The sequence below is a fragment of the Haematobia irritans genome, chromosome 1, assembly GCF_050003625.1.
Source record: "Haematobia irritans isolate KBUSLIRL chromosome 1, ASM5000362v1, whole genome shotgun sequence".
Lineage (NCBI taxonomy): Eukaryota > Metazoa > Arthropoda > Insecta > Diptera > Muscidae > Haematobia > Haematobia irritans.
Window position 1 is genome coordinate 133,516,096 of NC_134397.1, and position 15,253 is coordinate 133,531,348.

General features: G+C 37.4%; 1 protein-coding gene across 1 annotated transcript in view; it reads left to right on the forward strand.

Annotated features, from left to right (window-relative positions):
* LOC142221841 (uncharacterized) overlaps window positions 1-15,052 on the forward strand; it is a 182,889-nt gene extending 167,837 nt beyond the window's left edge. The window contains exons 4-5 of the mRNA XM_075291673.1: window positions 8,262-10,608; window positions 14,264-15,052. Coding sequence (XP_075147788.1) covers window positions 8,262-10,608; window positions 14,264-15,024 — 3,108 coding nt within the window. The 3' untranslated portion in view covers window positions 15,025-15,052. The remainder of the gene's footprint in view (window positions 1-8,261; window positions 10,609-14,263) is intronic.
* The last annotated feature ends 201 nt before the right edge of the window (window positions 15,053-15,253 follow it).

Genomic DNA, 15,253 nt, shown 5'->3' on the forward strand with positions numbered 1-15,253 from the left:
CATATGTACCCCCTAAAAGTATGCAAAGAATTTTTTCTATAGAAAATACATGGCATTACTAAGCTGATCCGACAATTTCAACGGATTTAATTTGGGTTTTTTTTTACAAACAAGTATGTGGCTTATTATTGCGAATTACATTTTTTGTGAAGCCCACAAATAAGGATATGTAAAAATATAATTGATTCAACATAGTATAAATATAAAATGTAAACAAAATAAATAGACTTCAGCGTTTGGAATGTTAAATTATTGACAAAAACTAAACATGTATGAGATATTCAACTAATATTATTAAAGCTGTGCCATGTCAATGTAGGTGGAGCTGTTTTAGTTGTGTAGAGATTTTATTTTCATTACCCTCGCTAATCAAACATTTTATATGGTACAAAAAAACAAAAAAAAAAAAAACAAAACGAAACCAAAACAAAAGACTTAAGACACGAACACAAAATATTTTATACCAAATTGAATTGAACGAAAAAATCTATCAAGCCAATCTCAATTATATCTCCCATAAAACATGAAAATTGTTCTATTTTAATTATGTTGGCATAGATATTTAATACAATAGCACAGAAATGTCAACAAAATTGCAATTCAGAAATATCAATTATTATCCAGATTAAGGGAATCCTATTAAGAGATAAGATATTGGACATTTGCAAATATATTCAAAGAGGAAATACGAATTGTTTTTATTATGAAGTGACGGCAAATAATAAATGCATTTAGAATCAAATTAGCAAAAACGAAAAAAAAATAAATTTGGCAATTATTTGGCAATACCAAAAAATTGACATGGATGACAATTTTGTTAGCCATAACGTTGCTTTCCAACTTAAAATTTAATATCCAATCTTCATAAGTTTTAGTACAGAGGAGTTTCTTACACTCAAAAAAAAGTGAACCCTATATTTCACTAAAGCTGATTTAATTCTATTTTAGTTCATGGAATTATTACGTTTTAATAAAGTTTCCACGACGTTAATAATTTTTGCGTACGTTAGTTAATAAAATAGAGGAAAAAAGTATACACAAATGAAGTATAAATATTAACTTAATTCGGGTCTCCCACAAAATAGTTCAGAATTTCTTAAAATTTGTAAAATTTACCAGTGATTAACCCATCACGAACTTTGTATGGTACTAAAGACATTTTTGCAATTTTAAACTCCATTTTTTTCCTTCAAACTTCGAAATTTTCTTTAACAAGTGAAAAAAATGAATTATGTCTAATAAATTTTCTTGAATTTATCGAAAATTATTTACTTAGTTTTGTGAAATCGGCCTGACATCCGCGTTTCTATTACAGTTTAGTTAAAATTTTCTTAAATTAATATATTTTTTCTAAAACTAACTAAAATTTTCTTTCCTGGTGGGTTCACTGTTTTTTCAGTGTAATTTTTGATTTGGTGAATTATTGTCATTGTTACCCTCTGTACGCTGAAAAACAATTAAGCTAATCTTTTAATTTTGTTTCCTTCCGTTAAAGACGTATGTAAAGCGAATTTTTCTTAAAGAAAATTTTTGATTAAAAGAAATAATCTAAGCCATTGAATCTTTGGATTAAGGATAAAAACTTCAAAAATGGGCAAATATTTATTTTGAAGATTTTGCATCGAGGGGTTAAAGTTTTTTTTTTTTGAAATTAAGAAATATGTTGTGAAGTATATGTTTTAATTTGTATTTTTTACACTGATATTTATTTTTACATGAATACCTTTATTGATATATCGTAAAGAGAGAACGAAAATTCGGCAAATGAGATCTACATCCAGTTTTTAAATTTATAGAACCTAGATTTAAAGCTAGGTAGCTCTCTGAAAAAATTTTTTATTTTAAAGAAGCAGTTTTTTTTGGCATGGAATACCAATACCAAAATTCTTAAGGGAAGGCCAAATCTTTGAATGGAAGCACATTTTTGAGTGCATGCATCACTTTTTTTTTACTTTTTACTCTTAATTATAAGTTCAATGTAATTTGTATTAGAAAGACATATTCATAGTCACAGACAGAAAAAATCACTTATTTGTGGCTCCATAATGAAGATAAAAACATTTTCGCAATTGAAAAACACATTAATTGTACCATTTATATTGTTAATATTTTCTATGTATTTATTAGCAATATAGATATTGTTTTCATAGCCATACTATATATAAATCGAGATAAAAGAGAGCAGGGAATGGTAACCACATCCGGTAGAATAGAACGTAGAAAAAACACCAAAATGGAAAAATATGAATGAATGACAGCAAAAAGTTTCAATGGCGCCACACCCTATTACAATGATTGAGCAACAAAGATAATGACAACATGTGACTGCAATGATCTTGAAATTGTTTATGCTCTTAGAAGGGATGTCGCTACAAAATATCTAATTGTCAAATAGAACCCACAGATTTTGTTTAGCCTAATGATTTTTTATTTTGTTATTCTGCACACAATTGTAATGGGACATTGCGTTAATGTACATAAAAGTTTTTGATAAAAGTTCAAATTGTAGCCCTTATACAGTAAAACTTATTTTACTGGGTTAAAATTCCAAAAACTTATTTAAAGATTTATTTCTCTGTCGGTATTTTTAAAAACGTCATTACTTACATATAAAATTAAAAAGAAAAAGAAAACGTTATTTTTTAAATTGCTTTTCATTGCTTTTTTGGCGATCCTTTATTTTGCTGGGATATATTATGGGTATGACCATCTTATTATAAACAAGTATATACAGCAGTAAGTTCGGCCGTTTCCTTTGAAAATTTCTGGGGGGGTTGATGACAGATATTTTCCAGTACGCTTCCCGAAGATAAATTTGAAGAGTTTACTATGAAGACTAGAGAAGATTCTGGATTTATAAGAACCATTTTTTTAAGTTTTAGAGGAATCATAAACATCTCTTGTAAGTGTGCATGAAAATGATAAAATAAGGCCTTGATTTTAAATGTAAAACGTGTAGATTTTTAACCCAATTACTTAAATGATTACGAGAGGTAAAATCTGGAAATTTTGCTTTCAGTTTTAAGCAATTTTCATGTGAAATCGGTCTACATGGAGGCCTTACCAAGTGGACCGATTAAAACTAAATCATATACACTTTTTTGTGGGTCTAAAATGCCAGTATATTTTAAATTTGTGGCAAATCGGATAAAAACTACAATTTCTAGAAACCCTAGGAGTTAAATCGGGAGATCGGTCTAATGGGGGCTATGCCAATAACATGCAGGGATACACACAATATTCATAACATATAATTGTAGTTCTACAAACTAGACCCCAAATCGGAGGGCCGGTTTGTAAGGGGAATATATAAAAATGTACCGATACACAATATATTTGGCACAACTCTTTATGCTCCTAGAATACCTCTAGATATCGAATTTAAGGCAAATAAAAACTACGATTTCTAGAAGCCCAAGCAGTAAAATCGGGAGATAGGACTTTATGGGGGCTATACTAAAACATGGACCGGTACTCACCATTTTCGGCACACCTCTTTATGGTCCTAGAATAACTCTAGATTTCCAATTTCAGGCAAATTGAATAAAAACTACGGATTCTAGAAGCCCAAGAAGTAAAATCGGGAGATCGGTCTAAATGGGGGCTATACCAAAACATGGACCGATACACACGATTTTCGTCACACCACTTTATGGTTCTAGAATACTTCTCAAGACCCCAAATCGGGAGGTCGGTTTATAGGGGGACTATATCAAAATCTGGACCGATATAGCCCATATTTGAACTTGGCCTGCGTGCAGACAAAAGACGAGTTTGGCTGTCTGTCTGTTGTAATCCCGCTACAGTCTTCAATAATAAAGCAATCGTGCGTATATTTTGCCCAAACACGTTGTTTGTCTGCAGGCAGGTCAAGTTCGAAGATGGTTCAGGTTTTGATATAGTCTCCATATAAACCGAACTTCCGATTTGTGGTCTTGGTTTTATAGAAACCGTAGTTTTTATCCAATTTGCCTGAAATTGGGAATCTAATTTTGGTATAGCCCCCATATAGACCGATCACCAGATTTTACGTTTTGGGCTTCTAGAATCCGTAGTTTTTATTCAATTTGCTTGGAATTGGAAATCTAGAGATATTTTAGAACCATAAAGAAGTGTGTCAAAAACGGTGAGTATCAATGTTTTGGTATAGCCCCACACTGAAAAAAAAGATGCCCGGTTCCAAAGACGGTGAATATTAATGTTTTGGTATAGCCCCCACACTTAAAAAAAAGATGCCCGGTTCCAAAGATTTTGTCTTTACTTTAAAAAATTGGTATTGATTCCGAGCCAAAGAAGAGGAGAATACAAGTAAGGATACTTTTAAGATATAATTCTCTTTTAAATTTGGGTTTTATGTACTTGCTTCTAGGAAGCAAATTTTAATTTTTCGTAAAAAATTTCTTTAAAATAAAGTTGTGAAAAACATGTCCTATATTTGAACGATTTGTTGCTTTGAAGTTAAGATGCAAAAAGACAACCAATTTAAGGACAATTTTATTAAATTTAAAAAATTTTTCTGAATTATGGAAGTCAAGTTGATCTTAGCCCAAAAACTGTTTCTTTCATGTTATGATACCCATTTTTAAGTCAAATTACTTAATTATAAGGACAATACGACTTCATTGAAAAGTTTATCGGCTTTCGGACAAGGAAAAAACTTTATATTAGAAAAATGCGTCTTCTATGCTAAGTAAAAGTTGCTTTCGTCTTTGAAAGACATGAAATCTTAGACCTCACGACACTATTATTGCATATAGACCGAAATCATTTTTTTTTGTTTGAGATTCTAGAAACCGTAGTTTTTATCCAATTTGCCTGAAATTTGAAATCTAGAATTATTTTAGTACCATAAAGAGGTGTGCCGAAAACGGTAAGTATCGGTCCATGTTTTGGTATAGCCCCCATAAGACCGATCTCCCGATTTAACTCCTTGAGTTTCTAGAAACCCTAGATGTTATCCGATTTGCCTGAAATTGTAAATATGCTGATATTTTAGACTCACAAAAACGTGTTTCGGATATTTCCATTTGGTAAGGCCTCCATATAGACCGATTTCTCTTATTGAGGGTATAGCAGGCGCACTGATCATGAAAATGTAATTGTAAAATGTCCTGATTTTACTTCTCGGGGTGGGGGTGAAAATCTACAGATTTTAGATTTCAAATCAAGGCGTTATTTCACAATTTTCTTGCACACTTACAAGAGATGTTTATGATTCCTCTAAAACTAAAAGCAAAATAGGTCGTTATAAATGATATAGTATTTATAGGTAAAATCTTTAAATTTATCTTCGAGAAGTGTACTGGTTGAACTGCTCTGCTTGGGAGAATATCTGTCATCAAACCCCCCTGAAATTTCAGAGGAAAGCAACATATAATATTTAATTCATGGTGGTGGGTATTTAAGATTCGGACCGGCCGAACTTACTGCTTTATATACTTGTTTTTAATTCATCCCTTCGTATGGAGGAAAGTGCTAATAAACCTCAAAATGTGCCTTCTTTATAAATCCTGAAAAGATCCGTGCTTGAAATGAACTGTAATGTTTTAATAAAAATATTTTTTTTATTGCAAAAATAAGAACTTTGTCACAAACAATTTTTTTTTGGTAATGAGGGTTTGAACTTTTCGAAGAAATTCAAAAACTATAACAAAGGAACAAACCTACACTAGTCTGATTCTCTAACATTGCCCTCTGTCCACATATGAGGACACCTGTTTAAAGTCAAACAACTCTGAGCTACCCGTTTTTTTGTAATTTTAAATAGACGTATGCCAGCTTTATACTGCATCTGGTCTATAAACAAAGACACTTGGTCGTAATTGATTAAGACAAAGTGTCATATTCAGTGCGTTATATTTTTATTATTCGGATAACTTTTGTAAAATACTTTCAATATTTTTATGTGTACCAATTGATCTAAAATCTATAATTCTTCGCATATATTGAATGTTTATTGTAATAAAAAGTTTAAAATTGTACTACCAGGTAATGGAGATTTTTGGCGAATTTCATACTTAATCTGCCCAATGTCCCCATTTGGGGACACCCTTTTTTCTAAACAAGTGTCCGTTTTTATACCCTCCACCATAGGATGGGGGTATATTAATTTTGTTATTCCGTTTGTAACACATATTGCTCTAAGATCCCATAAAGTATATATATTCTGGGTCGTGGTGAAATTCTGAGTCGATGTGAGCATGTCCGTCCGTCCGTCTGTTGAAATCACGCTAACTTCCGAACGAAATAAGCTATCGACTTGAAACTTGGCACAAGTAGTTGTTATTGATGTAGGTCAGAAGGTATTGCAAATGGGCCATATCGGTCCACTTTTACGTATAGCCCCCATTTAAACGGACCCTCAGATTTGGCTTGCGGAGCCTCTATGAGAAGAATATTTCATCCGATCTGGCTGAAATTTGGTACATCGTGTTAGTATATGGTCTCTAACAACCTTGCAAAAATTGGTCTACATCGGTCCATAATTACATATAGCCCCCATATAAACCGATCCCCCGATTTGGCTTGCGGAGACTCTAAAAGAAGTAAATTTCATCCGATCCGGATGAAATTTGGTACATGGTGTTAGTATATGGTCTCTAACAAGCATGCAAAAATTGGTCCACATCCGTTCATAATTATATATAGCCCCATATAAACCAATCCTCCGATTTGGCTTGCGGAGCCTCTAAGAGAAGCAAATTTCATCCGATTCGGCTGAAATTTGGTATATGGTGTAAGTATATGGTCTCTAATGACCATGCAAAAATTGGTCCACATCGGTCCATTATTATATATAGCCCCCATATAAACCGATCACCAGATTTGACCTCCGGAGCCTCTTGGAAGACCAAAATTCGTCTGATTCAGTTGAAATTTGGTACGAGGTGTTAATATATGGCCTCAAGCACCTATGCAACAATTGGTCGAAATCGGTCCATAATTATATATAGGCCCCATAGAAACCGATTCCCAGATTTGACCTCCGGAGCCCCTTGGAAGAGCAAAATTAATCCGATTCGGTTGAAATTTGGTACGTGATGTTAGTATATGGTATCCACCAACCATGCAGGAATTGGTACATATCAGTCCATAATCATATATAGCCCCCATATAAACCGATCCCGAGATTTGGTTTTGGATCCTCTTGGAGAAGCAAATTTCATCCGAGTCAGTTGAAATTTGGTACATTGAGCTAGTATATGGCCGTTAACAACCATGCCTTACTAGGTCCATATCGATCCCCAATCACACAAAAATTGGTCCATATTAAGTTCATAATTCTATATGGCCCCCATATAAGCGACCCCCATATTTCAATTCTGGCTCTCTACGTACCGTGCAAAAGTCCATGTCGATTCGTAATTATTTGTAGACTTACCTATACATAACTTTTTTGTCTAATATATACATTTCACAATTACACATTACACAATTTAGAAAACGATGTTAAGAAGTTTTAAGATACCACAACCCAAGTAATTCGATTGTGGATGACAGTCTTTCGTAGAAGTTTCTACGCAATCCATGGTGAAGGGTACATAAGATTCGGCCTGGCTGAACTTACGGCCGTATATACTTGTTTTTGTTTAAATCTTTTTATTTAGTCAGAGTAACGACTAAAAAAACCCATAGAATCAATTTTTGTCCTACGGACAAAGTTAGTTCCTACACCCAAAGAAAAAAAGAATTTTCTTTAATACCAAATAGACCCGAATTTATGACGAGCGATTCTATGGTTGCCTCTAAGTTTTTTTATTTGCTTTTAAAGAAACATTTTTAGTGTTAAAAGAAAACTCTGCCAGCCATATTACTAACAAAGCATTTCCGATTCCGAATTGTTTAGCACTGACTTATGTCGGTTACTCATGGTTTGGCATTTTCAATTTCTTCTCCCTTCTCAACATCATGCCTAATTCTTCAACTCTAGTCAATGGTGAAATCAGTACATTTCTCATGGCAAGTGATCGCTATAAATGATCATGAATTACCAATAAATCAATGTCAAAATTGGAAACACTCCTCCCCTACTCCAACCTTAGAGCTTACATGCTAGGCAGCTATCTTTCAATAACCACCATCGAATGGTTGTGCTCTACTGGAAATGTTGGCAGTGGTTGAGGAAATTAATTGAGACATTTTAACCTTTAAGCTGGAGTGCGGAGTCACTACCATGGCGAGGCACGTACTTTACTTACTAATCGCTCGTTTATTGTTTCCGTTTGATTTTTCATCTTTTACCATTACATATTCCATTACAGATGTTGGAACGAATGCTGGCAACGGGTACAGCGAGACCTTTGAAGGACGGTATTGTCTCAGCAGCAAGTGATCTCATTGCTGGCAATGAGTTCTTGAAATTGTTCATGGGTCATGATGAGCTCGAACAAGAGTTCTATGGCAGAAGTCGAACAGACAGTGGACAGAGGAGGATAGCGGAGGGAGATTTTTTAGAAGACTTCAAAGAAAGTGTGGAGTTTGATAAAAAATCCGCGGAAACGGGGAGAGGCCGTGAAACGGCCAGTCGTAGTCTAAAGATCCAAGGTCCGAGAGGAAATCAAGCAGGATCTGCAGATGAGGATAGTAAGAAGGTGGGGAAGAGCAGTAAACCCTCATTTCTGGATGACTATGAGGAAAATGATGCCATACTCGATGCCGAGGCAAGAGACATAGATTTGAAAAGAGAGAAATTCAAGGGTAAGGAAGATTACAAAATCCTATCGGTGAGTGTTTCCTCGTCGTCATCATCATCCTCGTCTTCCTCATCTAGTCAACGAGGATCAGCGATGGCAAAGAACTCTGTAGCACCAGTCCAGACAACCACATCCAAATATGATAACAAATCAATGTACACATCAACCAAGTCAGTCGTGACAATGACAACACGACCACCACCAACAGTGATAACTACCAGATCACCATTTTCCACAACCACCACAACTACTTCCAAGTCAGTGGCCAGCACACCAACAACTAAATCCCATATATCTGGTGGTGACAGCTTCATCAATCGTTCACATAAGAGTGAGTTCTCGGTGGAGGAGGTAAAACCTTCAACAGCCAACAACCAACATCAACAATTACTGCAACCCCAACGTAAAACACAAAAAATCATACGCAAGACATTCACCCGTCATCGTTCGCCCGCATCGTATACCTCCATAACCAATGTGGCAGACACTCTGGAGGACTCTGAGAATAGTGCTTCAAGTCACGTGGCGCAAAATGTCGTGCATGATGCGTCTTCTGCCGTTGCTGCCGTAACGTATCGCAATGGCCAACGTAACGTGTCCATTAATCATGATATGTCTCCGTCACACATTCATGCCGTTGAGGGTGAGAGCGACATTACCAAAGATATTGATCAACAGCAATCAGCTACCGGTGTTGACGATCAATTATTGCCATTTCAAACGGTCATCTATCATGACACCAAAAGCGGTGGTCGTGGACCGCAGTCACGTTCCATTTCTTATTCGTCCATATCTCAAAATGTCGAAGATCTCAAGAAATGGCACCAATCCGGTATCTTGGCAGAGGCCCGCCGCAATGTAAGCGAAAGCCTTAAAGCTCTACAACCTGTCCATCAGTCAGAACCAGCAAAATTCTATTCGCAACCCTCTAAGATGTACAGTGAACCTTCGAAATTCTATTCGGAACCAGCCAAGGTGTATTCAGAACCTGCCAAGGTCTATGGCGAACCTGAAAAATTTTATTCCGAGCCGTCCAAAGTCTATGGTCAACCATCAAAATTTTATGGCGAACCATCGAAAGTCTATTCAGAGCCCTCGAAAATGTATGGAGAGCCAGCAAAAACCTATTGGCCCATAACGACAACAACGCCAAGTCCCATACTCATCACCACCACTAGTATTCCAACGACCACCAGTAGGCCAATTACCAGTACAACAAGTTCGCCACAAATTACTACCACAACTCCTAAGGCTAATAATTTTGGAGCGCCTCGTAAACCAGCCATAGTTTCACGTATAGCATTTGGTGAAGCTCAAAGTACAAGCTCCACTTCGAGCACCCCCGCTTCGACCACAACATCATCTTTCAACATCTTTGGGATCAGCAGCACCACCACCACCACCACCACTGCGAAACCATCAGTGTTTGGCAACTACCAGCATCAGCATCAACAGCATAATCATCAACGCACCTTTGGTCATCGTCAGCCATCGTTCTCAGTGGCTGCTGCTGACTCTACATCAGGGGAGGGGGGAAGAGGAACATCACCGCCACGACGCATACTCTTTAACCTGGATCGTTTGCCATACGATTTGCTGAATGCACCTCAACCTGCCACACAACAACCACCAGAAGCAGCACCATCACAACTAGCGATATCAACCTACAACCAACAGCAACAGAATCATCATACACAACAACAACATGGTCTCCCTCCAACTTTACCGCCTTTGCAGCAGCAACAACAACAACGTCATCATAACATTAATCCATGCTTGGAGTCGGCAGTTTCTTCACTGTTTTCATCATCCACGTTATCTGCTCATCCAGCATTAATAAAACAACGCCAACAACATTCATCATTGTCAGATCAACAACATTCTAATCAAAATGCCAAAGGATTGCCAAATGGAGGTAAGTGCATAAGAAAAACACCAAAAGTCACTAAGCATGGCTAGTGAAGACTCTTTGATGTTGGTTTATTCATTAGCTCTGTCAGTGGATTTGGAAAAGTTTATGTTTGACTCTCAAATTTTTTCTTTACCTATGGGAATTAAGAGAATCTTTAAGAGAGATATCAGTGGCATCTTTGCATTTCAGAAGTTCAGCATGTGAGTAAGTCATGAACTCACGCATGTATGACTTATGCATAATTTCGAAGTGAAAGTCGCATGTAAAATCACGAACGACAAGTCTGCAGTAACTCACCCACGATCAGGGATGAATTTTCTCCCGCCTATGATTATTGCCTTCAGTATGACTTTTTGTTCGTGAGTATGAGTCCTTTTTGGTGACACTTTCAGTATGAACTTTAGTTCGTGAATACGAGCCCCCTTTGGTGAGAGCACCTACCGAAGAGCCCTCTCCACAAAATTGTTATTGATGTGAGTGTGAGCCACTTTCCACCAAAACGATACGAAAAAGCGTTCAATCTGCGGGTTTGAGGCAGAAGGAGATAGACAAGGTTCAAAGGTAATTTCAAATGGACTAGGAGGAAGAAGGTGACGACATTTCGAATTGGTTTCATCGCAATGTGAATCGCCGTTTTGACTCGGCTACAAAACGAGGTGCCTTATCATTGAACTATACATAGAATCAGACAGCAGCCATTCATAAGAGAGAAGTTTACCACTTGTGGTAAGCCTGAAATGTCGAGGTATCATATGAGAATAGAGAATAGAATAGTACAAAAATGCATTCTGAGCGCTTCTTCAGGTGTCGAAAACCGTTGATCTCTCATTTTATTTTTTACGTGCGGGATAAAAAAGAAGTCATTCGGTGTCAAGTCAGGACTATAAGGCGGATGACCCAGTAGATCGATGTTTTCAGTGCTCAAAAATGCAGTTGTTTGAGACGATATTTTGGAGCTCGCACTGTTGTAATGAAGAGTGATCTGTCACCGGCGGTTTGCTTTCTTGGGAGATAACTGACAAACAAATGTTTGTGTAGCTCTCAACATTGACTGTTCTGCGTTGTTCTAGTGGCACCATTGTGACATTTCAACGTTTTTCCGAAAAATCGGGCGACAATTAGCTTGGAAGTAATTTCTTAAACTCACGATAGTAATTTCTTAAACACATGATGATCTTGAATCAGTTGTTGTTTCTGGTTTTGCACGGCCTGCACGAAATTCATCTTGGATTGAACTAAGACCTCGGTTGAATTCCTTGACGGAGCTTCATGGTCAAAAATTGAATTATGTTGTTGAGTTAATCCACATCATTGTAAAAATAATCGCACGACAATGTTCACGATTTAATTCCATTTTTTGAAAGAGGTGAATATTTTAAGTAGCAATAAACAACACAAATAGCGCTCGTGTGTCAAAACCTTCAAAGAGCGTATAACCTCAAAAATGTCAAGCTTTACGATAAGCTATCAGTTGGCAGATTGCAACACTAGGTTTGCCCAATGCAGACATATAAAAGGCAAACCTCGAAAAAGACTGCCACTATGCCTTACCTATGAGGAAGACCACCACCAGCAACCTAAGTGTCAATATCAAGACACATATTCCGAAATTCTGACTGCGACTCAATCCAGCTGGATTGTAATGCAAATTTTCTTCTCATACGTAATAAAGTTACAGCTACAGGTGAATTTAGTGACACTTGTACCTGCAATCCTTTCAGTTTTCCCATACAAACACACAAATGGCGCTTAATGCCATCAAAAGGGCAACAACCTTGAGTCATACTGTAGTGAAACTTCTTTTTGATACAAAGAAAGAAAGATTGATACTCAGTACTGAAGCGTAGAGAACGCAGATGCTTGAAAGTATGAGGTACCTAAGGTTAGGTGGCAGCCCGATGTATCAGGCTCACTTAGACTATTCAGTCCATTGTGATACCACATTGGTGAACTTCTCTCTTATCACTGAGTGCTGCCCGATTCCATGCTCAATGACAAGGGACCCCCTTTATATAGCCGAGGCCGAACGGCGTTCCACATTGCAGTGAAACCACTCAGAAATGTCACCAGCATTACTGAGGTGGGATAATCAACTGCTGAAAAACTTTTTGGTGTTCGGTCGAAGGTATGCAAGGCGGGCATGCTAGATCTTTCCACGAGATCGGATGTCACATATCTATCTCGTTGGGATGGAGGACCATTTCAATATCCACATACATGAGATTAGAATATTAGCGTTTTACTTGGAAAAGTAGCTCATTCCATCCGCTACCTAATACATATATGTTGGGTTGGGTTAGGTTGAGAAGAGGATCCAGGCTTATCTGTCTCATGTCACCTGCTATAAGACCTTTGCTTTCGTAATTCTAGAAACTTTCTATCTCTGTTGATTTCCAATTTTTGTATAAAATTCCAGTTTTTAAACTGGGATTCGGATTCCATGTCAACGCTTGTGACCGCATTTTTATCGGGGCGAGCGACACGAATATGCCCTCAACTCTAGGTGCCTGGTCGTGTTTTCTATGACGCTCCTGACTGCCGTTCTACTGACCTCCAATAGTTCGTCCGTCCACAATTCTATATCGCTCTATGTGTTTGCAGTGCCCATCTAAGCCCGCAGCACCTTTGCGTTATTCCTGCAGAATTCTGCATTATCCGGCAATGAAAACTGAATCACGTTGTTGGGGTTCTCCGCGTATGCGAGATATCTGTTCTGTGGCTCAAATTCTCGTGATTATGAAGGTCCATTATGATTCCTCAGGGTAATTTTCTCAAATTTTTCTTTCTGAAGTGGTTTCCCTTAATGTCGCTCAATAAATCCATTTATCCGTTTTTATTATAATCGTTTCAAATATCCAATCAGAAGTCCTTATGTTATGACGGCGAATATGTTCCTTAAGTTATGCTCCCGCTGATCGTGGAGCGTCTGAAATAAAAACGATCCCTATATGTTTCCTCTAAAGGATAATGCTTGACACAGTCACAGGAAGTTGTATGAGTCTTCCGTAACTTCCGGGTTCAGACAGCATTTGCAAATGTAATCATATTTGAGGAAAATTCTTACCACATGTTTCCCAAGTGTATTAAGTCCTCTACGACATCGGCATTGCCCAAGGCCTTTATAGCTGCTTAACTGATATTGCTTCTGAATATGAAGTTTCAATTTTCTTGTCGAAAATGTGTTTCACTAGACTGTAATCCACTGCGTTTGACAAATCTGGCATTGTTTTTGAGAATCGAACTATGACCGTGCTTCTGTTCCAACCACAGCCATAGCTCACGAAACGGTGCGGCCGTTGTTGCAGCTGACTGTTTGGTTAATGTGTCCAACAGTAAAACAAATCGATCCTACCAATTGATAGGATTTCTTGCATCCTTAAATTCATTGCTGTCGTATTAAAGATCGTTACAATTTTTGCTACTTCAAGCGACTTCCAAATCGTGAAACCAATACTTGGAGCATACTAAGTCACCTTTGTGTCAAATTAGCCTATTTAGGTTATATTAAATTGGCAGCCCGATTTGATTCAGGCTCTCTTAGACTATTCAGTCCATTGTGATTACACATTGTTGTTGTGTGTCAATTTGATTTAATTGTCAACATTTTTATCTTCCTGTATTCTTATCTTTTCTTTGTTTTGTTTGTTTTCATTTACAGATCTAGTCAGATGTGTTGCTGAAATATCCAATACAGCACCTGCAAACTCCGGCAGTGGAGCTGATGATACCGGTGGCGGTCTACTCTTCACCACCGAACGCAACAACATTGAAGAGCTTTTCACACCAACACCAGAGCAAAATTACGAAATTGAAGAGTCTGCGAGTGTAATGACAAATGGGCGAGCCCATGGTATACAGGGAGGCTCAAATCGAAATAGTTTAACAGTACCAACACCGCCGCCACCACCATCAGCATCAGGTCATCAATTCCAAACAAATAGACAGCGTGTACATTTTAGTACAGACTATAGTGGAGGAGATGTCGGAGGTGCTGGTGGTGGAGGCCTAGTGGGACATTTTAACACCGACGCAAATGCCAATGGAGCAGAGGCATTTAGTCAACAGCATCAACACCGGCATCATCACACTGAGACTAACTCCAATCCCGATTATAATTCCTATGATGATGGCAGTGATGATCATGCCAATGATGATTATACGGTCGATGATACTGGCCATCCCAGAGGTTCTGGTCACTCGAATGGTGATGATGACTCCAAAGTTGCCTATGTTGTAGAGGGTCGTAACTATCGCAAATATCGTGTAGAGGAAAAAACAGACGATGGTTTCATTGTGGGTGAATATGGTGTGGTCGATCACAATGATGGCAATCTACGTGGAGTGCGTTATACCGCAGACTCCACCATAAATCGAAGTCTCATACAAAAGGCCCTGTTGACATTTTTAAAATTGAAATAGATTTTCCAATTTTCAGTTTCACTGACAATTTTTCGAATTGTTTTTGTTTTCTGGGTTTTGGTTTTTTGCAAAAGATCAAAGAAGGCGTTTTGAGTCTTTGGTAAAATAGGTCAACAACTTTAGCCAGGAAAAAAAAAAACGAAAACAAAATCTAAACATGGTCAATAGAGTAGTTAATGTAGAATGTAATGGAAGCCAAATATGCTGATGAAGTCGGTGTTGGCAAGCA